This window comes from Manacus candei, unplaced genomic scaffold, assembly GCF_025592945.1.
Source record: "Manacus candei isolate 608988 ecotype Guabito, Panama unplaced genomic scaffold, ASM2559294v1 h1tg000139l, whole genome shotgun sequence".
NCBI classification, from domain to species: Eukaryota; Metazoa; Chordata; class Aves; order Passeriformes; family Pipridae; genus Manacus; species Manacus candei.
Genome location: NW_026138187.1, coordinates 1626020 through 1652405, shown reverse-complemented (window position 1 = coordinate 1652405; position 26386 = coordinate 1626020). Strand labels below are relative to the sequence as shown.

General features: G+C 54.6%; 1 protein-coding gene and 1 long non-coding RNA gene across 7 annotated transcripts in view; one reads left to right on the top strand and one right to left on the bottom strand.

Annotated features, from left to right (window-relative positions):
- Window positions 1-26386, top strand: part of STRIP1 (striatin interacting protein 1) — a 46443-nt gene that overhangs the window by 10523 nt on the left and 9534 nt on the right. The window contains exons 2-25 of the mRNA XM_051771703.1: window positions 4438-4549; window positions 5595-5738; window positions 6407-6507; window positions 7735-7837; window positions 8700-8794; window positions 9800-9906; window positions 9992-10108; window positions 10254-10317; window positions 11769-11857; window positions 12347-12417; window positions 13096-13190; window positions 13265-13363; window positions 13840-13908; window positions 14846-14924; window positions 15346-15466; window positions 17292-17439; window positions 18181-18301; window positions 18454-19040; window positions 20033-20287; window positions 20369-20438; window positions 20686-20760; window positions 22481-22615; window positions 25073-25193; window positions 26072-26140. Of these exons, the coding sequence (XP_051627663.1) occupies window positions 4438-4549; window positions 5595-5738; window positions 6407-6507; window positions 7735-7837; window positions 8700-8794; window positions 9800-9906; window positions 9992-10108; window positions 10254-10317; window positions 11769-11857; window positions 12347-12417; window positions 13096-13190; window positions 13265-13363; window positions 13840-13908; window positions 14846-14924; window positions 15346-15466; window positions 17292-17439; window positions 18181-18301; window positions 18454-19040; window positions 20033-20287; window positions 20369-20438; window positions 20686-20760; window positions 22481-22615; window positions 25073-25193; window positions 26072-26140 (3047 nt within the window). The remainder of the gene's footprint in view (window positions 1-4437; window positions 4550-5594; window positions 5739-6406; window positions 6508-7734; window positions 7838-8699; window positions 8795-9799; window positions 9907-9991; window positions 10109-10253; window positions 10318-11768; window positions 11858-12346; window positions 12418-13095; window positions 13191-13264; window positions 13364-13839; window positions 13909-14845; window positions 14925-15345; window positions 15467-17291; window positions 17440-18180; window positions 18302-18453; window positions 19041-20032; window positions 20288-20368; window positions 20439-20685; window positions 20761-22480; window positions 22616-25072; window positions 25194-26071; window positions 26141-26386) is intronic.
- On the bottom strand, window positions 24383-25064 carry LOC127462816 (uncharacterized). Of its 6 annotated transcripts, none has more exons than XR_007900562.1 (4): window positions 24933-25064; window positions 24586-24860; window positions 24515-24549; window positions 24383-24468 (listed from the first exon to the last, which is right to left on the bottom strand). It is a non-coding gene; the product is annotated as an uncharacterized LOC127462816 (long non-coding RNA). The 6 variants fall into 6 exon arrangements; XR_007900561.1 differs by having other exon boundaries at window positions 24405-24549; window positions 24586-24716; window positions 24764-24860; XR_007900563.1 differs by having other exon boundaries at window positions 24405-24549; window positions 24586-24716; window positions 24764-24835.

Below are 26386 nucleotides of genomic sequence, written 5' to 3'. Positions count from 1 at the left end.
TGGGTTTGGGAGGACAGGTTAAATAAGGGGAACTGGCTGCTCTGAATAGTCCTGAGCCGAAGGAGAAGTCCCAGGACTCTGGATCCTTCCAGGAGGGCAGCAGTGGGTTGGAGTCTCCCTGCCTTTCCAGGTGGTTCCGGGGCTGCTCCCAGTTTGCTGTTTGTCCCTGGGCGGCTGTGCCGTGTCCTCACGTCCCTGGATGTGAAACTCCAGAGTGTGGAGGGGTTTAGGGGGGTCCTGCTGACCTTGGGTGACGTGTGGAGCCTGCTCCTGTCCCCCCTTCCCATTATCCAGGACAGCAGGGGCTGGGAGGGCACTTTCCCCCCCGCTCCGGATGTGCCGACGCTCACATTGTCCCCGGGAAAAAGTAACAATAATTAAAAATGGGGGTTGCTGAGGCAAACCTGGGGATGGTGGGATGGAGCCTGGAGCTGCTCCTGGCACGTGTCCTTTCTCTCTGGAGCCTGTGCCTGGCTGAGCTGGGTCAGCTGGGAGCTGGTGGATGCTTTCCAAACCCTCCTTCCGCAACCTGCTGTCCCCCGGGGCTGCCTGGGATGGAATCAGGGATGTGGAGCACAGCAGAGGAGCTCAATAGCCTCTCTGGAGCTGCTCTGGGAATGGAAGGAGTGTTAAAATCAGTTTTAAAATGAAAGTGGGGCTGTTCCCGTGTGAGAGGGACACACCGAGACCGTCTGTAAATCCAGCTGCGTTCACAAATCCCTCTGGAGCTCAGAGCCAGAGGGTGGAACTTTCCTTACTCTGTCAGCTCCAAAAGCTGCTCTCTGGGCTGACTTGCTGGGAAAGTCCTTGGGATCCTGGACTTTTGGGATCTTGGTGTCTGGGCTTGGGAAAGTGCTGTGGAGAATGGCACACCCAGCCGAGGGTGCCAGTTCCCCCCTGGAATCTCTTTGCCCTCCCTGTGCCATAATCATTAACCAGCCAAGGCCAGGTGTGCTGGGGACACTCTGCTGCTGCTCTGGGGCTCTGTTCCCACGGAATTCATCCTTAGAACCCTGGCAGAAGCCTGTTGCAGCTCCTTGTTCAGCTTCCTGGAGGTTTGAAGTGCTCTGGACAGTGCAGCCGGACAAGGGGATTGGTGTTGGGAGCATCCAGGGGTCCCTGGTGCCTCATTTGGGCCCTTTTTGGGATGTGGGGCTGTACCAGCAGGGCCGATGCTCCCTCAGCTCCAGCTCTGGAAGGGGTGGATTGAGCTGAAAACGAGCATCTGTTGCTGGGAAGTGCCAGATCCATGTGGGAATGACACGGTGGCTCCAGCTTCTCCAAGGGATGAGAGTATCCTCCTAGCTTGGAGGTGTGACTGGGAGCAGCGGTGCCCTGTGAGAACTTGGCGGGAGACGGTGGATCCTGGTGTTTTCCTACAGGACACCTCCCCAAATCCCTGCTGTTCCAAGGCTGTTTGGCTCCCCCAGCCCCTTATCCACATCTCCTCCTTTTCCGGGATAGCGACCCTGGAAACCCCTCGGCTCCAGTCCTGTGCAGGGAAGTGGCTCCTGCCTTGTTTTCCCTCCTTGGCCACGAATTCCTGGGACAAAAAAATATTTTCCTTGCTCTCAACCCCTCGTGCTCCACCCGCTTGGAGAAGCCGCTTCCAGCAGGATGAGGCTGGGGATGCGACTCCCAGAGCGCACGGAGCCGCAGCCTCCAGCCGGGAATGCCAGTTCCGGTGCCGGTGAGGTTGGGGATGTGATTCCCAGAGCGCAGGGAGCCGCAGCTTCCAGCCGGGAATGCCAGTTCCGGTGCCGGTGACAGCCCAGGGATTAGGAGATTTGCTCTGCCTCCTTAATGCAGCTGCAGCACGTGGGGGGCTCCGGTCACGCACTCTGCTCCGGAGCCTTTCCCGGCCTCCCTGCCGGCCCTGCGGGAACGTCCCGGTCTCCCAGGGCTTGGATGTGCCCGTGGCTGCTCGGGCTCGGGAGCTGCCCGAGGTGTTGGAGGATAATTTTAGCCAGGGCAGATTTCGCTAAGCTGGGGAGTTGGGCTGAGCCTGGTAAAGCCCCGGCCGGGATTACCGGGGGTGATTCAGCACTCGGGTGTTTTGCTTTCCCCTTGGATTCCATCCCGCCGTTCCCGTGTTCCCCCAAGGGCTGTTCCTCCTGCAGGGGGGCTGTGCCTTGGAGCTGGCTCAGCACCCACGGCCGGTGCTCTGAGGGGGTGAGGGAAGATCGTCCTGTGGATGTTGTGGGATCAGGGAGCACAACAGCCCTCCATCCCCATCCTCTCCTTCCCAACACATCCCAAACTTTGCTCCATGAGAGCATCCAGGCAGCATATTTCCCTGCCGGGAAGTGCCCTATCCCAGGATTCCCACATCCAGGACAGACAGACCTGCACCCTGGGCTGGAGCGCCCTGGGCTGTCTGTGCCTTGTCTCATTTTTCCCTCCTGGATTCACCTCTTCCTGAGAAGGAGGGAATTCCCCAGCTGACACTCGAGGCTGTTCCAATGCCAGCACCTGGTTTATGGGTGGAGGTTTTATTCCCTCTGGTTTGATGAGCTGCCAGAGGAAGAGCTTGGTGTGAAGGGATGGGAATCTTGTCCTGGAATTGCTGAGATTTTTCCCTCCCTGGAAATGCCCGCCAGGAATATGCTGGCACAGAGGTGGCACAACCCCTTCCCAGAGTGTCCAGGAAGGATTGATCCAAGAAATATAATTCCTTGTTGGGAAATGTGGAGACACTGCTGGTACTTGTCTGGAAGTGCTTCTGCCCCTCTTATCCCACCAGCTCTCCCATGGGAATGGGGGTTGTGGTGTCCTCTGGATCCTCCTTCTACTCTACATGGGAATGGGAGTTGTGAGACCCTCTGGATCCTCTCTCTGCTTTCCTGTGGGAATGGGAGTTGTAGTGCCCTCTGGATCCTCCCATTGCTCTCCCATGGGAATGGGGGTTGTGATTCCTTCTGGATCCTCCCTCTGCACCAAACTACCTCAAACAGTTGGGAAATGAAACCTCCAAACTCCATTTAGCATTCCCATTCCTTCCACTGATACAAGTTCAAGCAAGTAGTGTCAGAATCCAACTGGAATGTGCTGGGAGGTCCGGTCTGGGAAGCAGATCCATGTCCAGGATGGAGGAGCTGGCTGGAAACCTTTCAGCAGGAGCACCCCCAGGAATGCCTGGGATACTTGTCTGGTGATGGATCTGATCCGTGCTGGGCTGTTCCTGGAGTCCCACATCATCCCACTTGTCCTGTGTCCCCTCCTGAGGGAATCCCACACTGCTTTTGGCCCATCCTCTGGGATTCTGCAGGATCCATAGCTCCATTTTCCACCCCAAAAAGCCATGCTGGTGCTGCACCTCCCCTGCTCAGATTCCTCCTTTCTGGAATGGATCATCCCAACTAAATCCTTCCATTCCTCTCCTCTCCAAGGCTGTTTCCCACATCAAAGCTTTCAGGGAGTTTTGGGGATGGCTGTGGCCTGGGAAACCCCTCCTGGAGGCCCTGGTGGGCTGTCTCTTCCCCTCCTCTTGGTTTATCCGGGATCCCCTCGAGGTCTCCTGGGGGTGCTTTGTGAATCCCACTCCTGCCACAATGTCTCATCCCTGGGAAGTGGCAGAATTAAATCCTGGAGAGACACAATCCAAGGGTTCTCTGTTGGGGTCTCTCCTGCATTGCAGCATTCCAAGGAGGGGGCTCCAGGGTGGATTCCCTGCTGCCTTCCCTAATTCCCTTTCCCTTCCGTTGTCTTTCCCTGGCAGGAGCAGCAGTGAGTCCCTTTGCACCTCACACCGGGCGAGTGCAGCAGTTTTGGGTTATTTCCCCCTCTTTTAATGAGTTACATTTGCTGATCCAGCGGAAGTGCTGGAGCCCGGAGTTGCCTCTGGCCCAGAAAGGAAGGAGGGGTGGCTCTTTTGGGGGATCCTCTTCCAATGGAAACATTTCCTGCCGAGGAGGGTGGAAGCCAATGCAATGTCAACTTCTCTTTGTTGAAATGTTCTCTCCTGCCCAGGTTTCAGTGTCAGTTTTGGAGGGATGTGCCGTGTTTTTAACCTGGGGGATGCTCTGCTCCTGGGGAGGAACCTGGAAGCACCAGGGATCTGCTGGGACTGTCCCAGCTTTCTTGCTGCTGAAGTTTTTGGGCAGAAATCTGGCAGAATTGGGGCATGGATTTGGGTTGGACAAGTGTGACCCTTAAAGGAGTCTCCTGGAGCTGGGAATGGGTTAAAGGGGAGGTTCCTGGATGCTCTTTTTACCTTCAGGTGTTGTGTCAGACCTGCTTTAACTTTCGAGTTGGATCAGGCAGAGGGTCCAAATCGAGGGGTTGGATTTTGGGATCTGCAGCCTTGTTGTGTTTGGTGACGTTATTTTTTGTGACTGGGGCAGCCCAGGTGGACTGAAGGGATCCATGGGCAGCCACGGAAGGTGTCATGCCCTGAGGGTCACCCCCTGATCCAGCACTTCTTCCCTTTGCTCCCAGCAAATCCAGTTTGCAGATGACATGCAGGAGTTCACCAAATTCCCGACCAAGACGGGCCGGCGCTCCCTGTCCCGCTCCATCTCCCAGTCTTCCACAGACAGCTACAGCTCTGGTAGGTGCCAGGTCCTTGCCCCTGTATGTCCCATATCCCAAATCCGGCCCTGGTGCCACTGGGAATGTGCTGCTCACACCCCGTGGTGGGATTGGTGCCGCTCTTTGCACTTGGACACGGAGGGGATGGTTCCCGAGGCTCAGGCATTGATTACTTTTTGATAACTCTGCTGTTGTAGAGAACAGGAGTGCAAAATTCCTTCAGGATGTTGGCCTTCCTTAGGAGATTGGTAGTTTGAGCCATGAGTGAAAGCTGGGAAGGGAAACAGAGCAGAAACCTGAGGGATGGGAGGTCCCTGCGTTCATAAGACCTGGATTCAGAAGATATTCCCCCCTTCCTTTTAGCCAGAGGGTTTCTTTGGCATTCCCAGCTGTCCTGAGCAGGGGCAGATCCTTCATCCCACACTCCCCCCACCAGCACAGGGAGCTCAGGGCTCTTGCAGCAGCATGTGGAACTCCATCCCTCTCCTCACTGGAAAAGTGGAGTGCAGCTCTCCAGGCCAGCACCCCACAGCAAGCCCTGCCCCGACTGCTCAGTCCCGATCGGAGCTGGAGGTGCTGCTGGACACAAAACACCTCAGAGAGCCCCTCCCTGACCGCCCAGCTCCCACCAGGGTCTGTCCCCTGCCAGGGAGGGCACCCTGGGATCCATCCCACACCCAAAGGGGGAAGCAGTGAGGGTGGACAGGCTGGGAGACCGGGGGTGTTCAGCTTGGAGGAGAGAAAACTCCAGGGAGATCTTCAAACCCCTTCCAGTGCCTGAAGGGGCTCCAGGAGAGCTGGAGAGGACAAGGGATGGACAGACAGGACAAGGGGGAATGGCTTCCCACTGCTAGGGTTAGATGGGATACTGGGGAGAAATCCTTCCTGTGAGTGTGGTGCGGGGCTGGGATGGGATTCCCAGAGAAGCTGTGGCTGCCCCATCCCTGGAAGTGTCCAAGGCCAGGTTGGACGGGGCTTGGAGCGACCTGGGCGGGTGGGAGTTGTCCCTGCCCGTGGCAGGGGTGGGACGGGCTGAGCTCTGAGGTCTCTCCCCTCTGGGGTAGCTGCATCCTACACAGACAGCTCCGATGACGAGGTGTCCCCCCGGGAGAAGCAACAAACCAACTCCAAGGGCAGCAGCAACTTCTGCGTGAAGAACATCAAACAGGCCGAGTTCGGGCGCCGGGAGATCGAGATCGCGGAGCAAGGTACGGCTGGAATGTTGGCATTATGGGATCTGGGGCAGCCCTGGGCCCTCTGCAGACCAGGAGCTGAGCCCTGGGGATTCCCACTCCTGCTCCAGCCTTGGAGAGCCTGTTTTCCCCCTCAGATCAGTCAGGGAAGAGCTGGATGTGCCAGCAGACGTTGGTGCCCTGTCACAGCCATTTTCGAGCCCTTGTGGGGCTGAATGTTGGTGGCTTTGGGTGGACAAGGATCTTGGAACATTTATGGAAACCGGGAGCCCCAAGCCCTTCCCACGAGGCTCGTGGGAAGCCGAGTTCCCATTTCCAGTGGGGTGATTGAATGACACTGCTCTCCCGTTAGAAGGGGGAGGTGATCCAGGCCCGTTTGGAGCAGCTCCTGAGGTGTGGCAGCTCCGGGGTCACCCCTGGGTGCTCCGAGGGCTGTGGCTGTCCCCGGTGCCTCCCGGGGCAGAGCCAGGCCCACCCCTCTCTCCTGGCGTGGCCAAGTGACAAATGACCCCGTGGTTGGTCCCGTTTGGCACAGCCCAGGCACGGGGAGTTTGCTCCCGGGCCGTGGAACAGCTCCAGCACAGGTGGTGGGGCCGGAGGGACCCTGGGAGAGCCCAAAAGTGGGAGAGGAGCTCCAGCAGCTCCGGACAGAGCCGGCATTAACCCCTCTCTTCCTTTTGCAGACATGTCTGCTCTGATTTCACTCAGGAAAAGAGCCCAGGGGGAGAAGCCTTTGGCTGGAGCCAAGATCGTGGGCTGCACCCACATCACGGCCCAGACCGCGGTGAGTCCCGGGGAGAGCCCCCCTGTTCCCTGGGGAACACAATCCCAGCCTTGGGAAAGGCACCTTCAGAACTCCAGGAACACTTTGGGAAGGTTCTGTTGCAGCCTTTCCCCAGGAGCTGATCTGGGATTGGTTCCTGTGCCTGTCACTGCTGCCCCAGGCCTTCCATGATCCTGGGGTGTCCCTGATCCCAGGGTATCCCTGATTCCAGGGTATCCCTGATCCCTGGGGTATCCTGATCCCTGGGTATCCTCTATCCCTGGGGTATCCCTGATCCCTGGATATCTCTGATCCCAGGATATCCCTGATCCCTGGGATATCCCTGATCCCTGTGGTATCCCTGATCCCTGGGATATCCCTGATCCCTGCCCCTGTTCCCAGGTGCTGATTGAGATGCTCTGTGCCCTGGGTGTCTCTGTATCCCTGTATCCCTGTATTCCTGATCCCTGATCCCTGTATCCCTGATCCCTGATCCCTGATCCCTGATCCTTGTATCCCTCTCCAGGTGCTCATCGAGACGCTCTGTGCCCTGGGTGTCCCTGATCCCTGTATCCCTGTATCCCTGTATCCCTGATCCCTGTATCCCTGTCCCAGGTGCTCATCAAGACACTCTGTGCCCTGGGTGTCCCTGATCCCTGTATCCCTGTATCCCTGTTCCAGGTGCTGATAGAGACGCTCTGTGCCCTGGGTGCCCCTGTATCCCTGATCCCTGTATCCCTGTGTCCTTGTATCCCTGTATCCCTGTATCCCTGATCCCTGTATCCCTGTATCCCTGTATCCCTGTATTCCTGATCCCTGATCCCTGTATCCCTGTTTCCCTGATCCCTGTATCCCTGTTTCCCTGATCCCTGTTTCCCTCTCCAGGTGCTCATTGAGACGCTCTGTGCCCTGGGTGTCCCTGATCCCTGTTTCCCTGATCCCTGATCCCTGTTTCCCTCCCCAGGTGCTCATAGAGACGCTCTGTGCCCTGGGTGCCCCTGTATATCCCTGTATCCCTGATCCCTGATCCCTGTATCCCTGTTTCCCTGATCCCTGTTTCCCTCCCCAGGTGCTGATAGAGACCCTCTGTGCCCTGGGTGTCCCTGTATATCCCTGTATCCCTGATCCCTGATCCCTGTTTCCCTCCCCAGGTGCTCATCGAGACACTCTGTGCCCTGGGTGCCCCTGTATCCCTGGATCCCTGTATCCCTGTATCCCTGTATCCCTGATCCCTGTTTCCCTCCCCAGGTGCTCATCGAGACCCTCTGTGCCCTGGGTGCCCAGTGCCGCTGGGCCGCCTGTAACATTTACTCCACACAGAACGAGGTGGCTGCTGCCCTGGCAGAGGCTGGTGAGTGATGGGAGCTGCTTTAGGGGATCATTTTTAGGGAGTTTCCTATTTATGATTTTTAATTTTATATTTATTTCTCTAATTTATTTTGGGCTTTCTATTTTTATTTATGCCTAGCTTATTTTTATTTATGCCTAGCTTATTTTATTTTTTATTGTATTTTTTATAAAATATTTTATTTTTATTATTTGTCTTAATTGTGTGTATTTTATTTATTTGTTTAAATTAATTTTTATTTATTTTAATCTTATTTTAGCTATTTACTTATCATTATTTATTAATAATTTATTTTAATTTTTATTAATAGTTTACTTATTATTTTAATAGTTATTTTATTAATATTTTCTTTTATATTTATCTATTTTAATAGTATTTTATTTATTGTTATTTTAATAGTATTTTATTTATTATTATTGTAATGAAAATTTATTTTATTTTTATTTAATTATTGTCTATCATTTATTTTAATTTTTATTTGTTAATTTTAATACTATTTTATTTATTTATTTTTACTCAATTTATGTTTATCCTAATAATTATTTTTTAACAGTATTTTTTCGTTTTATGCATTTATTCTCATTTTTTTAATATTATTTTTTATTTATTTATTCTTTATTCTTTATTTATTTTAATCTCGTTTATTTTATAATTTTTTTTTTCTCATTTCATATTTATCTTTTAGGGAATTACTATTTTCAGGGAGTATCTTTTCGGGAGGGATGGGCAGGTGTACCCCTGTCCTGGGCTGTGCTGTGACCCTGGCACGGCCCTTGCCCCTGTGTCCGTGTTTTCCCGGAGCTGGCGGAGCAGGACAGGGCTCTGCCAGGCCCAGGAGGTGCCAGGGATGCTCCTGTTCTTCCAGGGGTGGCCGTGTTCGCCTGGAAAGGGGAGTCGGAGGATGATTTCTGGTGGTGCATCGACCGCTGTGTCAACGTGGACGGCTGGCAGCCCAACATGGTGAGGGCTCCTCCTGCTCCTGCTCCTGCTCCTGCTCCTGCTCCTGCCATTCCCGCGCTCCTGGGGCTGTCCTGCCATCCCGGGGGGCTTCCAGTCAGGGGCCTGGAGAACCACACCTGGAGCTGGGTTGGGAGCGGCCATGGGAGCATTGGGAGCTGCCAAGGCAGTGTTCAGGCTTGGGAACAGCTCCTGGTGGAGCTGCAGGGACAACGTCCTGGGCTGGGAACAGCTCCTGGTGGAGCTGCAGGAACAATGTCCTGGGCTGGGAACAGCTCCTGGTGGAGCTGCAGGGACAGCGTCCTGGGCTGGCACATCTCAAAGGTACAGGATCAGCTCCTGATGGAGCTGCAGAGACATTGGCACATCCCAATGACATGGGAACAGCTCCTGATGGAGCTGCAGGGATGATTCCCTGGGCTGGCACATCCCAATGACATGGGAACAGCTCCTAATGGAGCTGCAGAGACATTGGCACATCCCAGTGACATGGGAACAGCTCCTGATGGAGCTGCTGTGAGCCAAGGAACACGGGACAGCCAAGGAACACGGGACCTCTTTCCCGCTGTGGGAGCTCTCCCAGCTGCTCAGATCCCACCCCTCTCTCCCAGAGTTGGGATGTCTCCCTTGCTGGGCCGATGTCCCCCCCGGTCAGGGGCCGTGGTCCCCAGGCCATGTCCGTGTCCGTGCAGCTCCCGCAGCCTCTCCTCTCCCGTTTGCTTCCAGGGTGGATGTTGTGCCGTGCTGAGCTCAGCCGGGTTAGTTAGTGCTGCCTGTGCTCACATGTCCAGGCTGCAGAGCAGTAGGAGAGGCAGGAAATCCCGTTGGGATCCCGCAGCTCCTCGCAGGGGTAAGGAACCCTCCGTGCTGGGAGGAGACCCCGAGTTGCAGGCAGGAGTCCTGGCCCTCCGGCAGTGCCTCAAGACGTTCTCCACCTCTTTTCCCCCATCCTGTCCCCAGCCAGTGCTTTTCCCTGTGGGAGGCCTGACTGCTCTGTGTTTTTCCCAGATCCTGGACGATGGTGGGGACCTGACCCACTGGGTTTATAAGAAATATCCCAGCGTGTTCAAGAAGATCCGAGGGATCGTGGAGGAGAGCGTGACTGGCGTGCACAGGTGGGGAATTTGGGAATGCTGATCCTTAGGGACATCCCTCAGGGATTGCTGCCGCCTGCCCTGACCTGCCTGTGCCCTCTGCCAGGCTGTACCAGCTCTCCAAGGCTGGGAAGTTGTGTGTCCCAGCCATGAACGTGAACGACTCCGTCACCAAGCAGAAGTTCGACAACCTGTACTGCTGCCGGGAATCCATCCTGGATGGGTGAGTCCTGCTGCCCCTCCTGGCACTTCCCACGGGTGGGTTTGGCTCTGGCTCCTCCTGAGCGGGGCTCAGACTCTGCTGTGCCCTGCAGGGCCTGGTTCTGGGGGGTGGCTCCTCCCAACACGGGTCTCTCTCTGTCCCCCAGCCTGAAGAGGACGACGGATGTGATGTTTGGAGGGAAGCAGGTGGTGGTTTGTGGTTATGGGGAGGTGAGTTCCGTGAGCTGTGCTGGCCTCCCCTGAGCCCAGCACCCGCCACTTCCCTCTGCCAAGAGCCCTTGTCCCTGCCAGAAGGAGCGGATCCGACCTGGGGAGTGATTACCAGGGAAATCTCACAGAGATCAGGGCTCAGGTTTCCCAGTTTGCTGCAGATTAGCTGGGCTGCACAGCTGACACTGCTGGGAACACTGGGCTGAGCCACAGCTCCCCACGGGGCTCCATCTGCTGTCCCTGGCCCCAGTTCAGCTCCAGCCTGGCTCTCACCAAGCAGGGACAGGCTGCAGCTTCCTGGGAGTAATGTTCTGGCAGAGGGGGATCATCTCACAGGCTTGTCACTGATTCTGCCCTGGAACTGCAGGGAGCTGCCACCTTCCCTCCATCTGTGCATGTCTGTGTGGGTGTTTGTCCTCCCACACTGAGCGGGGCCTGGCAGGAGCTGCAAAGGCTCTTCCCAGCAGGAATTCGCTCCCTGATTTATTCAGGCACCAGTGGAGCCCAGCTCTGCCCCACCAAGGCTCTCATCCAGGGCTCTGGGCCGGCCTCTGGGAGTTGTGCTGGGAGTCGTTGTCTCCAGGGCCTGTCCTGAGTTTTACTGGACTTCTTCAAAGCAGGGGAGTCGTAGAACCATGGAATCCTGGAATGGTTTGGGTTGGAAGGGACCTTAAAGCTCACCTCGTGAGCCACAGGCAGGGACAGCTTCCACTATCCCAGATTGCTCCAAGCCCTGTCCAACCTGGCCTTGGACACTTCCAGGGATGGGGCAGCCACAGCTTCTCTGGGAATTCCATCCCAGCCCTGCACCACCCTCACAGGGAAGAATTCCTTCCCAATATCCCATCTAACCCTCCCTTTGGCAGTGTGAAGCCATTCCCTGTGTCCTGTCCCTCCATCCCTTGTCCCCAGTCCCTTTCCAGCTCTCCTGGAGCCCCTTTAGGCACTGGAAGGGGCTTCAAGGTGTTCCTGGAGCCTTCTTTTCTCCAGGGGAACATTCCCAGCTCTCCCAGCCTGAGTCCAGAGCAGAGGGGCTCCAGAGTCATGGAATCCCAGGACTGTTTGGGTGGGAAGGGACCTTAAAGCTCATCCACTTCTACCCCCTGCCCTGGGCAGGGACACCTTCCACTATCCCAGGTTTCTCCAAGCCCCATCCAACCTGGCCTTGGACACTTACAGGGATGGGGCATCTTCTGGAAAACCCATCCCAGCCCCTCCCAGGGAGGAATTCCCTGCTGATATCCCATCTAACCCTGCCCTCTGGCAGTGGGAAGCTGGGAGCCTTGAAGGGGGGAGCTGGGCTTGTGTCAGCTGTGCCACTCTCCAGGTACCTCCTGAGCTGCCCCTGGCACCAGGCAGATGGTTGGGATGAGGATGTCCCAGCCTGGGATGGGTCAGGAAGGGGTTGTGGCCCTGCTGTGGCCGTGCCCCCCTCACGCTGCTCTCTGCAGGTGGGGAAGGGCTGCTGTGCTGCCCTCAAGGCCCTGGGGGCCATCGTGTACGTCACCGAGATCGACCCCATCTGCGCCCTCCAGGCCTGGTAAGGTGCTCCCTGCTGCCTGGCAGCATCTCTCCATCTGCTCTTCAGCCCCTTCCAAACCCTTCCCAGAGGCTGGAACAGAGCCAGGATGACCTGGGGGTCATTTTGGGGAATAAACCCTTTGTGGGGGTGTGACGGGGTGGATTTCAGGGCGTGGGTCCCACACAGAAGGTGTTCCCTGGCTGGCCTGGGGAGGCTGCTCCTTTGGAAATAAAAGGTATTTCCAGCGTATAAAACACTGGAATCAAGAGTGGGAAATATTTCCATAGTTGGTTGTTTTGGTAGAAGCTGTTGAGGGGTGTGAGGTGTGTGGAGGAGGTTGGACAGCCATTGCACAGCCCTTCCTCAGCATCCACTGCCCTGGGGGGGTGGAGGATTCCCTGGCTGGGCAGGAGCAGTTTGGAGCTGCTGGGTTCCCTCCTGGCCTGGGGTGGGGAGGGAACAGGCTTCTCCTGCTCGTTGTGATCCCTCTCTCCCTGTTTGTTCCAGCATGGATGGGTTTCGGGTGGTGAAGCTGAGCGAAGTGATCCGTCAGGTGGATGTGGTCATCACCTGCACAGGTAGGGCTGGAGGAGGCTGGAGCAGTCATTCCCAAGGCAACTCCCAAGGACACTTTGCTGCTGTGTGCTCCTTATTTTCCAGGAGCAGTAGCTGGACTTTGGAAAGAGCTTTTCCTCCTCCTCCCCCCTCTGATATTTGGCCACAGTCCCATGTCCCGGGGCGGAGGGACATCCCAGTGTCCTGAGGGGATTTGGGGGTCTCCTGGTTAATTCACGGGACAAAAGATCAAAGATTTGGGGTCTGCAGCTCCAATCTCTGCTCTGTGTGAGCAGGGACAGGACCCCAGGGAACAGCTGGAGCTGTGTCAGGGCAGGCTCAGGTTGGATCTCAGGGAAAGGTTCTTCCCCCAGAGGCTGGTTGGGCACTGCCCAGGCTCCCCAGGGCAGTGGGCACAGCACCAAGGCTGCCAGAGCTCCAGGAGGGTTTGGACAACGCTCTCAGGGACAGGGTGGGATTTTGGGGTGTCCTGGGCAGGGCCAGAGGTTGCTGATCCTTGCGGGTCCCTTCCAGCTCAGGACATCCCATGACAGCACTTGTCCCACATGTTTCTCCGCTGTCCCGACCAGGAGGAGCCTCGTCCTGGTGGGAAGTTCATCAGATGTTGCCCCAAGCTGAGCTTCTCCAGCTGGAGTTCAGGGAATGAGAACCCAGGGGGTTTGGTTTTGCTGTTCCTGCAGGGAACAAGAACGTGGTGACGCGGGAGCACCTGGACCGGATGAAGAACAGCTGCATCGTCTGCAACATGGGCCACTCCAACACCGAGATCGACGTGGTGAGTTCAGCCCCGCGGGCTGGCCCACCCTGCTCCTCCTCCCGTGGCTCCAGCTCTCCCTCCTCCTCTTGCAGACCAGCCTGAGGACCCCCGAGCTGACGTGGGAGCGGGTGCGTTCCCAGGTGGATCACGTCATCTGGCCCGATGGGAAGCGGGTGGTGCTGCTGGCTGAGGTGTGTGGGGAGCTGGGCCACAGTTCCTGGTGGGAAACCATGGGTTTATCCAGGTGGAAAAGCACTGGGAGGAGTTTCAGGGCTCAGAAAAGGGTTTATTATTGTATTTATTATTTTTTATTTATTATTTTTTCTGTCCTTTTCTTGAGGCAGGGGTGTGTGTCCTGTCCCACACGCACCCACAGCTGGGTCTGTCAGACCCCTCAGCCAAACCCACCTGCTCCAGCTGTGCCAGGGATTCCCAGGCAGGAATCTGGCTCCTCTTCTTCCCACTGGAGCTGCTCTGGCAGGAGGGAGGGACTGGCTTTTCCAGGGACCACAACACTCCCCAGCCTTGAAGCTCAGGGCTGGGGTGGGAGCTGGGACACAGTTGGGATGCTCTGGGCACAAAAGTGGCTCTCGGGAGGGGGTGGAGGTGAATCCCACCTGGAATGTCGACTGGGTTTGGATTTGGGGTGACTCCTGCTCTCCCCCAGGGCCGGCTGCTCAACCTGAGCTGCTCCACAGTTCCCACCTTTGTCCTCTCCATCACAGCCACCACTCAGGTCTGTACCCAGGAGGGGCCTCGGGGGTGAAGATGCTTTGGGAACACCCTGGGGTGGGGCCTTGGAATACCACAGGAACCCCCTCTTCCCTGGGGTGGATTAATGGTGGTGGGAACTTGGTGTTTTGGGTGCAGGAAGTTTTGGGTGAGCTTTGAAATGGCGCAGATTTCGAATGACACAGATCTCCTGCTGGGCTGGGAGATGGGCTTGAGCCCCTCAAGCACAAGTTTAGGCCCCCCAGCACGGGTTTCAGCCCCCTGAACTCAGGTTTCAAGCCCCCAAAGCACAGGTTAAGCCCCCCAGCACAGATTCCAATCCCCACAGCACAGATTTAAGCTCCCCAGCAGAGGTTTAAACTCCCCCAGCTGAGGTTTAAGCCCCCTAGGACAGGTTTAGGGCTTACCTCAAAGCAAGGCTGGTGGGACTGGGAACATGGAGGGGACTGGTGGGACTGGAGGACACTGGTAGGACGGGGATCATGGGGAGACTGGTGGGGTTGGGAACAGGGAGGGGATTGGTAGGACTGGGAACAAGGGGGAGATTGATGGGGTTGGGAACTTGGACACTGGTGGGGCTGGGAACATGCAGGGACTGGCAATCCCCCCCTTCCCTCGTGGCACAGCAGCTCTCAGAGGTTTAAGAGAGGCAGAGCTGCTCCATTGTCCTCCATCCTCATGTTTTTCCATGGGGTTTTTCCCAGCTGCTACAAACAGCTCGTCATCCCCTCATCCCTGACCCTGACCCCCTTCCCAGAGGGATTCTGGACATGCCCTGAGCTGGGAGCCTTTCCCTCAGGGCACCTTGGAAATGGTTGTGCCCTCCCTGTGGCTCCCAAGTCCTTGTCACTGTCCCTGTGCTGCCGTGGCTGGTGGCCATCCCTGGGTGTTCCTGGGCTGTCCCTGAGCATTCCCAAATTTTATCCCTGTGCTCTCCACAGGCTCTGGCTCTGATTGAGCTCTACAATGCTCCCGAGGGCCGCTACAAGCAGGACGTTTACCTGCTGCCCAAGAAGATGGGTGAGTGAAGAATTCCTTAGGAATTCTGTGCGCCAGCTGTGTGAGATGTCAGGAAAAAACTCACCCCAGGGCTGGGAAACACTTCCAGAGGGAGAAGGAGTTCAGGGAAACCAGCAGAGGCAGCAACTTGGAAACGAGTGGGGGTGGTTTGATTTATTTCCCTTGGTATCCCGCAGCGTGGGAGGCATCCCCTCTCCTTATGCTCCCTTCCCCAGGGTTTCTCCAGGGTTTTCCATGCCATCCTGGTGCCTTTGGGGGCACATCCAGCCCAGGCTTGGGCTCAGCTCTGCTCCAGCCGTTGGGTTGTGGTGACTCCGGGGGGGTGATGGTGATGGTGGCGATGGTGACCCCCCCCTCAGCTCCCTGGGGTGTGAGGGGGGTGTGGGTCCCCCTGATCCCATTTTCCCTGCCCCATTCCCAGATGAGTACGTGGCCAGCCTGCACCTGCCCTCGTTCGACGCCCACCTGACGGAGCTCACGGACGACCAGGCCAAGTACCTGGGGCTCAACAAGAACGGGCCCTTCAAACCCAACTACTACAGGTGAGGGCTGGGAGCACCTCCAGATCCACGGGGACAGGGCTTTGGAAAGTGCCTCCAGCAGCAGAAGGATGTGGAGCTGCTGGAGTGAATCCAGATGCTCCGAGGGCTGGAGAGCCTTTGATTTGGAGGCTGGGAGAGCTGGGAATGCTCAGCCTGGAGAAGGGAAGGCTCCAGGGAGACCTGAGAGCCCCTTGCAGGGCCTAAAGGGGCTCCAGGAGAGCTGGAGAGGGACTGGGGACAAGGGATGGAGGGACAGGACACAGGGAATGGCTTCCCACTGAATACTGGGGAGGAATTCTTCCCTGTGAGGGTGGTGCGGGGCTGGGATGGAATTCCCAGAGAAGCTGTGGCTGCCCCAAGCCTGGAAGTGTCCAAGGCCACGCTGGAGCAACCTGGGATAGTGGAAGGTGTCCCTACCCATGGCAGGGGTGGGATGGGATGTGCTTTAAGGTCCCTCCCCACCCAAACCAGTCTGGAATTCCATGATTTGGGATCCCCTGGCGCTGGCACAGCCTCTACTCCCAGGATCTGTGTTCCAGCCCTCACTGTGCCCCTTCTCTCCTAGATACTGATGGACCATTCCCAGAAGGACCAGACCACACAAGGCAACATTCGAGAGATTATTTTTAAAAATCATTTTTATTTTGGTTTACCTTTTTTTTTATTGTTCCTTCCCCCCCCCTCCCCGAAGCCATTTTTCCTGTTTTTACATTTCTCTGTGGTTTCAAGGCCAGGATTTCTTTTCCTCCCCCTTTCCCACCATCACATCTCAGTCTGACCTGACCAGACAAACCTGGCATTTGCTTCTTGCTTCCATGTGCTGAAGCCTGTGATTCCCAGCCCTGGCTTTGGGAGAGGTTTTCCCTTTCCTGCTGTTCCCAGGGCACTTCATTCCCGCAGCAATGGGTTTGTTTTGCTTTCCTTTGGTGTTTTTTCCCGCCCTGGTCTCCCTGCGGATCCGGAGATGCTCCGTTCTCCTTCTCTTCTCTTTTCTTTCTTTGTGTGGAATTTCTGCAACTTCTAAATTGCCTTAAAGAGCCCAGTTTTAGCTGCTAGATCCCTGCTCCGGGCGCTTCCCGGGAGCAGAGCGGAGCCTGCAGGACGCCTGGAATGGGGTGGGGGGTCCCCAGGCCCCTGTGCCGACGTGGCCCGGCTTTGGTGGCCACTGACCCGGCTTTAGTGGCCACCTGGGCCCGGGGGGGAGTTTTTTCAGGGTGCTAATCTTGAATCCGGATGGGGGTCGCTTTTCCCAGCATTATCCTCATCTCTCCCAGGTTTTTTTTTTTGGGTTTTTTTTAGCCAAACTGCACCTTAATTGAGTTTTAAACCATTTTTTTCTTCGTTTAGTTGGTTTTTTTCTTCCTCTTTTCCTTCTCAGTCCTTCCAGAGCTGTTTTCAAGAGTGGGGATGTTCCAAGGGGATGTCTAAGGGATGTTTCCCAGGATGTGGCTGCTTTCCTGTCTCCCGATGGGAAGCACCGGGCGGGGGGGGGGGGTTGTTCAGGGGGCCTGGGGTTTTTTTGGGGGGTATTTCCCTAATTTTTTTTCCAGCTGGATGCAGAGATGAGCCTTCCCCACACCCTGGGCCCTCTGCTCCCTGTCCCGGCCCTCCCAGCTCTCCCCTAGCTGTTCTCCAGCCTCTTTCCCAAGTGTTTTCCAGTCCCTTTCCCGTGTGTTTTCCAGCCCCTTCCTCACCCCACCTCTGCTGACATTTCCCTTCCCCATTCCCGCAGCTTTTCCTGGGGGTGGGAGACGCTCCTTCCAAGCCCGGGAGGTTTCTCTTGGCTCTTTTTCCCCTCCCCAAACCGCCTCTGTCCTTGCCCCAGCGCCGGGGAGGGCGGGAACAGCCCCAATTCCGGCATCTCCCGGTACAGGGGTCATGGAGATGCTGCGGAACCCGGGATTGGAGCTGCTCCTTCCCCCGTCCCCGGGATCCCCCTGGGAATTTGCGGGGCTGTGGGGGACAGGAGGGGGGTGGGAGAGGTGCTGGTGGATCACCCCCCTCTCATCCCCTTCCCACCCTGCCTGGTTTCCTCCTGGAATGTTGCTGGGTTGCTCCACAGATTTTGGGGATCACCCGCCTCGCCTTCCCTGTAGATTTTGGGGATCACATTCCCCTCCACCACCCCCCAAACCTCACTGGGAGGGCTCAGCGAGCTGGGAGGGCGCCTGTGATGATGGACTGGGAGCAGGAGCATCCCCCCTTTCCCAGGAGCCAGGATTCTCCCTCATTTGGGAATCCTGGCCCCCCCTTTTCCCACCCTTTTGGGGCGCAAGGGCTCCGTGTCTGGACAAGCCATGGCAGGGGGGGCCTGGGGGCAGCAGCAGGGAGAGGTTTATTTTGTATATGAATGATTTTTAATGAATGCAATATTAATCCTCGCAGATGAGCAATAAATCATTAAATCTAATTAAACTATTAGGAAAAGCCGAGCACTCGTGGTTCCGGAAGGTTTATTTGGTGTCGTGGGGGGACCCTGAGCTGTGTCTGAGTAGGGAATGAGACCCGCATTTGGCCACCTCCAGATGGATTTTGGGTCCCAACAGAATTCCCTGAGCGTCCTTAGAACTGTGGAATTTTGGGGTCTCACCCCCTCTGGGCACTTTCATTTGGGCTTTAGACACCATCCGGGTCCCTTCTGAGCACTGCCAGGCGCCCCCTCTTTGGGGTCTGAGCCCCCCAAGCTCTTTGATTTGAGAATTCCCTCGTTCCAGGCCCGTAAATTTGGGATCTGTCCCCCCGCCCCTCCCAACATGGCGGCCTCCAGTGGCCGGGGGCACGTGGGGCGGAAGTGCCGCTCCCAACATGGCGGCGCCCAGTGCCGCGCCACGCTCAGTATGGTGGCGCGGGGGCGGAGCCCCGTTTGCCCCGGTCGCCGCGCCGCCCGCGGCCAGCAGGGGCGGGCAGGGCCAGGCTGTGACGCGGCGGCCTCGGCGGGGCGGCGAGAGCGGCGGCGGAGCCCCATCGCACCCACCGGACACACCGAGCGCCCCGCGGCGCCACTCCCAACATGGCGGCGGCGCTGCCCCGGCTGTCGCTGCCGCTCCCGCGAGAGGAGGGGGTGAGTCCTCGCGAGAGCTGGCGGCGGAGCGGCCGCCATGGAGGCGGGCGGCGGCCCCGGGCCCGGCCCGGCAGCGGCACCGGGCAACAACAACAACAGGGGCCGCGGCGGGGCGGCCGCGCCCGCCAGGGGCCGGGACATGGCCCGGCCGCCCAGGAAGGACTCCGAGGTCAGCGGGGAGGCACTGCCCGGGCGGGGCGGGCCGCGCCGGGGCTCGGCGGGGCCTGCCTGGCCGTGCCGGTGGCTGAGGGGGTGTCGGTGCCCGGGGTGCCGGTGTGTCCGTGCCCGGGGTGCCGGTGTGTCCGTGCCCGCGGTGCCGGTGTGTCCGTGCCCGGGGTGCCCGGTGTGTCCGTGCCCGGGGTGCCCGGTGTCTGGCGGTGCCGGCTGTCGGTGTGTCCGGTGCCTGGCGGTGCCGGCTGTCGGTGGGTGCCGGTGCCCGTGCCCGGGCGGTGTTTCCAGCCCCGCCTTCCTCCGGGTCAGCCCCGGACCGGCCGTTGTCCCGAACCAGCTCCGGTACCGATTCCCAGGGGCGGTCCCGGTTTCCCCGAGCCGCGGTGGCAGCGGAGCCGGAGCCCGGGGTCGGTGCCGGGGCTCGCTCGGTGCCGGTTCCCGTCCTTTCCGTCCATCCCTCCCTCCCCCAGCCCCGGGCCGGTGTGACCGGGGTGGAGCCCGGGGCTGGCTCGGCCCCAGCACCCCAGTCGGGGCTCTCCCGGCCCGTCCCGGGGCTCTCCCGGTGTTCCCGTCCCGGAGGGCTGTGGGGTCCCGTTTCCATGCTCGGAGCAGAAGTGGATCCGGGAAGAGGGACCCGACCCCCCAAGGGCACGGCGGGGTCCCGGGGTGTGCCCCCTGAGCCGGGGGGGCAGGGGGTGTGTGGAGCCGAGGGGGCTTTTCGCGAGTGTTTCATCCCTGTGATGGCCCCAGAGCCACCTGCTCCCAGGGATGGGGGATGGCAGCCCTGGAATGGACTGGGGGGAGCTCCCAGTGCAGAGCCAGCCCCTCTCGCAGGGGCCCAGGATTTGGGAGGGGGCTGGGGTGGGTCTGGGTGCCCCCCAGATTTGGGAGGGATCTGCTCTGGGTCTGCCCCTCGTTCAGAGTGGGTGCCCCAAAATCCTGCTGTGGATCTGTTTCCCCCTCAGGGGTGGATGCCCCAAAATTCAGGAGGTTTTGCTGTGGGTCTGCCCCCTCCCTCAGGATTGGGTGCCCCGAAATTTGGGAGGGTTTTGCTGTGGGTCTGGGTTCCCCAAAATTCGGGAGACTTTGGCCCCACTCAGGGGTGGATTCCCTGAAATTCCGTGGGTCCCTCCCTAAAGGGAGCTGATATTCTGTGTCTAAAGCTTCTCCTGGGTGGTTTTCCCGCCTCTCCGAAGTGTTTGGAACAGTTCCATCCTCACCAATCCTGCTGACACCTCCTCCCCGCGATGGCACGGGGGGGGGGGGGGGGGGGAGGGAGGGCGGGGATAGCCCAAATTTTTCCAATTCTGTGTGAAATGTGGGAGCTCTGAGAGCCCCCTAATCCCACAGAATTTCCTCCCCATCTCCTGCCGTGTTTGCTGTGCTGTGGGGGCTCCCCCAGTGTTTTGGGGGTGCTGGAGGGTGTTCTGGGGGTGCTGCAGTGGCTCCAGCCGGGCAGTCCCTGCGGCACATCCCGGATGGAGCCGCAGGAGGTGGGTTGGAGTTGCCTCGGTAACGTTCGTGCTGCCGCAGGGACATTCCTGGTCCCTAAACCAGGAAAAACAGCCCTGGCTCTGCAGGAGGACGAGGTGAATTGTGGCTGTTGCAGGGATTTGGGGGTTTCCTGGGATGTGCTGGAATTGAACTGATTTTTCCTGGGTTTTTTTCAGGGCTATTCGGAGTCTCCAGACCTGGAGTTTGAATATGCAGACACGGATAAATGGGCAGCAGAGCTGTCAGGTGAGGAATTCTTGGGAGGCATCAATTAACCAGTGACTTCCTCTGCTGGGACAATTAAAGGAGCTCTCTCAGCTCCATCATTATCCTTAAAAACCAGATGGATGTTAAAAGGGAAGGGATCCATTTAATGAATGTTGTCAGCCTTATGCTGGGTGGGGTTTTTTGGGGAATTTTGAGTTTTTAGGCTAAAAGTGCAGTTGCCAAGTTGCAGCTCTGCAGGTTTTTGGAGCTTCCCCTCTCTTGGCAGAGCTTTACAGCTACACAGAGGGGCCAGAATTCCTGCTCAACCGAAAGTGCTTCGAGGAGGACTTCAGGATCCACAGTAAGAGCTTTTCCATGGATCTGTCACCCCCTGGGGAGGGACAGGGATCTCTCTTCCTGGAGAAGAGGAGCCTGAGGGCAGAGCTCATTGGGATCTGCAGCTTCCTGGGATGGGCAGCTCCGATTCTGCTCTGGGTGAGCAGGGACAGGACCCAGGGAATGGCTGGAGCTGTGTCAGGGCAGGCTCAGGTTGGATCTCAGGACAAGGTTCTTCTCCCAGAGGGTGGTTGGCACTGCCCAGGCTCCCCAGGGCAGTGGGCACGGCCCCAAGGCTGCCAGAGCTCCAGGAGGGTTTGGACAACACTCTCAGGGACAGGGTGGGATTGTTGGGGCATCCTGGGCAGTTGGACTGATGATCCCTGTGGATATTCCCGGAGTCTGTGACTCATGTGGGAGGTGGGAGAATCCCTCTGTCCATCACATCCCTGGGTGTCCATTGCTCCCAGCAGCACCGTGTTCCCTGTGGTGCTGGATCCCTGGAGCATGTCCCATTCCCTCATCCCACTGTTGTGCTTTCCCACCGTGCTGGATCCCTTGGGCATGTCCATGAGTGTGTCTCATCCTCTCATCCCATTGTTGTGCTTTCCCATGGTGCTGGATCCCTTGGGTGTGTCCATGGGTGTGTCCCATCCTCTCATCCCACTGTTGTGCTTTCCCATGGTGCTGGATCCCTTGGGTGTGTCCATGGGTGTGTCCCATCCTCTCATCCCATTGTTGTGCTTTCCCATGGTGCTGGATCCCTTGGGCGTGTCCATGAGTGTCCATGAGTGTCCATGAGTGTGTGCCATTCCCTCATCCCACTGTTGCGGTTTTCCTGTGGTGCTGGATCCCTTGGGTGTGTCCCATCCTCTCATCCCACTGTTGTGGTTTCCCACGGAGCTGGATCCCCTTCCCTACTGGGGATGCCGGCTGTGGTTCTGGGGATGTCCTGGTTTTCCCGTGGTGCTGGATCCCATTCCCTGCTCAGATGCCGGCTGTGGTTCTGGGGATGTCGTGGTTTTCCCACGGTGCCGGAGCCCCGGGCCGTGCCCCTGACCCCGTTCCCGCAGTGCCGGAGCCCCGGGCCGTGCCCCTGACCCCATTCCCCTGTCCTGTGGTGCTGGAGCCCCGGGCCGTGCCCCTGACCCCGTTCCCTGTCCCGCGGTGCCAGAGCCCCGGGCCATGCCCCTGACCCCATTCCCTATCCCATGGTGCCGGAGCCCCGGGCCGTGCCCCTGACCCCATTCCCATGGTGCCGGAGCCCCGGGCCGTGCCCCTGACCCTGTCCCCTGTCCCGCAGTGCCGGAGCCCCGGGCCGTGTCCCTGACCCTGTTCCCGAGGTGCCGGAGCCCCGGGCCGTGTCCCTGACCCCGTTCCCTATCCCATGGTGCCAGGGCCCCGGGCCGTGCCCCTGACCCCATTCCCATGGTGCCGGAGCCCCGGGCCGTGCCCCTGACCCTGTCCCCTGTCCCGCAGTGCCGGAGCCCCGGGCCGTGTCCCTGACCCTGTTCCCGAGGTGCCGGAGCCCCGGTCGTGTCCCTGACCCCATTCCCTATCCCATGGTGCCGGAGCCCCGGGCCGTGTCCCTGACCCTGTTCCCGCAGTGCCGGAGCCCCGGTCGTGTCCCTGACCCCATTCCCTATCCCATGGTGCCGGAGCCCCGGCCGTGCCCCTGACCCCGTTCCCTATCCCGTGGTGCCGGAGCCCCGGCCGTGCCCCTGACCCCGTCCCCTGTCCCGCAGTGCCGGAGCGGCGCTGGCCGGAGCTGGAGCGGGCCCAGCACCGCACCCACGCCATGCGGCTGCTGGACGGGCTGGAGGTGACGGCGCGGGAGCGGCGGCTGCGCGTGGCGCGGGCCATCCTCTACGTGGCACAAGGTGACACGGGCTGGGGGGCGGGAGGGGAGCTCTGGGGGGGCATTAGGGGTGGGTTTGGAACATACACCTGTGGGACTGGTCCTGGAGTTCGGGTAAAATGTGTTAGATAGATAAAATATAGGAGTAGTTTGTTTGTGTGAGCTGCGTATTTATATAACATATAATATATATAATACAGAGATGTAATATTTTATATAACATATAATATATAATATAGAGATGTGATATTTTATATAACATATATATAATATGGAGATGTAATATTTTATATAACATATAGTATATTACATATAATATGGAGATGTAATATTTTATGTATCATATGTTATATATAATATAGAGATGTAATATTTTATATAACATATAATATATTACATATACTATAGAGATGTAATATGGATTATATTATGTGTTATGTAATAAATTATGCATGTTGTATATTATATATAGTATATAATAGATATTGTTACTATATATATATTACATAAATTATATAATATTATACAATTATATAATGAAATATATAATAGATATAATTTATACATATATGTAATTAATATAAGCTATATATTCATATAATATGTTACATATAATATATAGCATATATAATATAGATTATATTGTATAATTATATATAACTATTATATATACCATATATCTAATATATATTATAATATATTAGATATGTTTTATTATATAATATATATTATATTGTATATATATAATATATATTATGTAATTATATATAGTATATCATATATCATGTATATCATATATTATACATTATATATTATATATATTATGTATATTATATATTATATATAGTATACAATATATAATATATATAATATAATATATAACATATATAATATAATTATTATATAACATACATAATATATTATACAATTATATATAAAATAGATATTATATAATATATATAATATATTATATATAATATAGATTATATTATATATTATTTAATAAATAATATATGTTGTGTATTACATATATTATATAATAAATGTTAGTACTATATATAGCTTGTGCAATCTAATTATATAATAAATTATATAATATATTATATATATACTACTTATACTATTTTGTGTTATATAGATATAACACATATATATGCATATACATATATGTAATTTTATAAGCTATATATTCATATAACATATATTACATATAGTAATATAATATACAACATATATATAATATAGATTATGTTATGTATTATTTAATAAATTAAATAGTGTATGTTATTTATATAGTATATGATATATATTATATATTATTACTATATGTGTTATGTAATATGTATATATAAAAAAATTATAGAATATGTAGATGTATATATATATAAATTACATTAATTATGTGTACTTTATATGTAGTATATATTATGTGCTCTTATATACATTATATATGGATAAATATAATATATATATTCTGACAGTATATATTTATATAATCTATATATAATATATAACATATTATAAAATATATAATATATGATATATAATTTGTAGAATTTATGTATTTATATAATATATGTTTTATGTAATATAGTATATGTTATAATATATAATATTATATATTACATCTTATATATTATATAACATATCAGTATGTAGTACAATTAATGTACAATATTAATTTAGTGTAACAATTAATAATCATTCTAATATCCCATATTTTAAGTCATTTCCATTCCCTGTGGGTTTCATTCCCCGGGATATCTGGACGAGCTGATCCTCACAGGCCCAGCCCCTTTGGAGCAGTTTGTGCCAGACCTGCCCCATGTCCCTGTGGGCTGTTCCCTTGGGGCAGTTCCATCCCGTGCTTCCCACCTTCCCTCCACTGTTCCCATGGGGCAGTTCCATCCTGTGCTCCCACCTTTCCTCCATCCTGTGCTTCCCACCTTCCCTCCACTGTTCCCTTGGGGCAGTTCCATGCTGTGCTTCCACCTGTTCCCTTGGGGCAGTTCCATGCTGTGCTTCCCACCTTTCCTCCACTGTTCCCATGGGGCAGTTCCATCCCGTGCTTCCCACCTTCCCTCCACTGTTCCCATGGGGCAGTTCCATCCCGTGCTTCCCACCTTCCCTCCACTGTTCCCATGGGGCAGTTCCATCCCGTGCTTCCCACCTTTCCTTCATCCTGTGCTTCCCACCTTCCCTCCACTGTTCCCATGGGGCAGTTCCATCCTGTGCTTCCCACCTTTCCTCCATCCCGTGCTTCCCACCTTCCCTCCACTGTTCCCATGGGGCAGTTCCATCCCGTGCTTCCCACCTTTCCTCCATCCCGTGCTTCCCACCTTCCCTCCACTGTTCCCGTGGGGCAGTTCCATCCCGTGCTTCCCACCTTCCCTCCACCTGTTCCCTTGGGGGCAGTTCCATCCCGTGCTTCCCACCTTCCCTCCCCCCCGGCTCTGGGCTCAGCGGGTTCTCCTCGCAGGGACCTTCGGGGAGTGCAGCTCCGAGGCCGAGGTGCAGGCCTGGATGAGGTACAACATCTTCCTGCTGCTGGAGGTGGGGACCTTCAACGCCCTGGTGGAGCTGCTCAACATGGAGATCGAGTGAGTGCCGCGGGAAAGCACCCTGGGAATGGCTCGGGAGCAACCTGGCAGGGCCCTCAACTGGGCCCTGCATCCACCAGAGCAATTCCCAGCCTTCTGGGTGGGTGTGGAATGTAGGATTAGACCTGATAAATCCAGTATTTTTATTGGATTTATATTATTATATAAGCATTTATATTATATTTATATAATATAAATATATAATATATAGTATATATTATATATTTATATATAATATATATTTTTATCTATTATATATATTATATATATAATATATATTTTATATATAAAATATATATTATACATATTTTATATATAAAATATATATTATATAATATATTATATATATTATATATAATATATATAATTATATATAATATATATAATTATATATATAATTATATATAATATTTATATGTCATATATAATATATATTATATACAAATGTAATATATTTGTATAATAAAATAATATATAACATATATAATGTAATACTTTATATTTATATAAATATATTTATATGTATTTTATATATAAAACATATATGAAATATATATTTTGTATATAAAATATATGCATATTTTATATATAAATATATTTTTTATATTATAGATATATAATATTTTTATATTATATATATAATATTTTTAATGTAACAGTAATATATATTACATAAATATAATTTATGTTGTGTTTCTATAATAATAATAATAATTGGTTAAGTCCCGAAGTCCCTCCTCCTGTAAGCAGGGAATTCCTGGCAGTGGTGTCTCTCCCAGAGTTGCCTCTGGCACGTGGGCTGCCCGTGGCAGAGTCTGGACTCTCCCAGATTCCCCCAAAGTCCCCCAGATTCCCACTGGGCTGTTCTCCCTCCGCAGCAACAGCGCGGCGTGTTCCAGTGCCGTGAGGAAACCGGCCATTTCCCTGGCTGACAGCACGGACCTGAGGTATGGAGTGGGAACTGTGGGGCTGGGGGGGGGCCAGGCTTTTCCAGGACTTTTGGGGAGCTGGGACAGGCCCTGGGGGGCCAGAGCTCCGTGAGCATCCATGGGTGTCCCTCGTGCTCAGCACAGCAGGAACGGGGCAGGGCGGGGATGTGAGAGCAGGAAAATTTGGGAACGGAGATTTTTTCCGGCTTGGACTTGGAGAGACCTTTTCCCTGAGCACTGGCATGGAATCTGGATCTGGTGTGG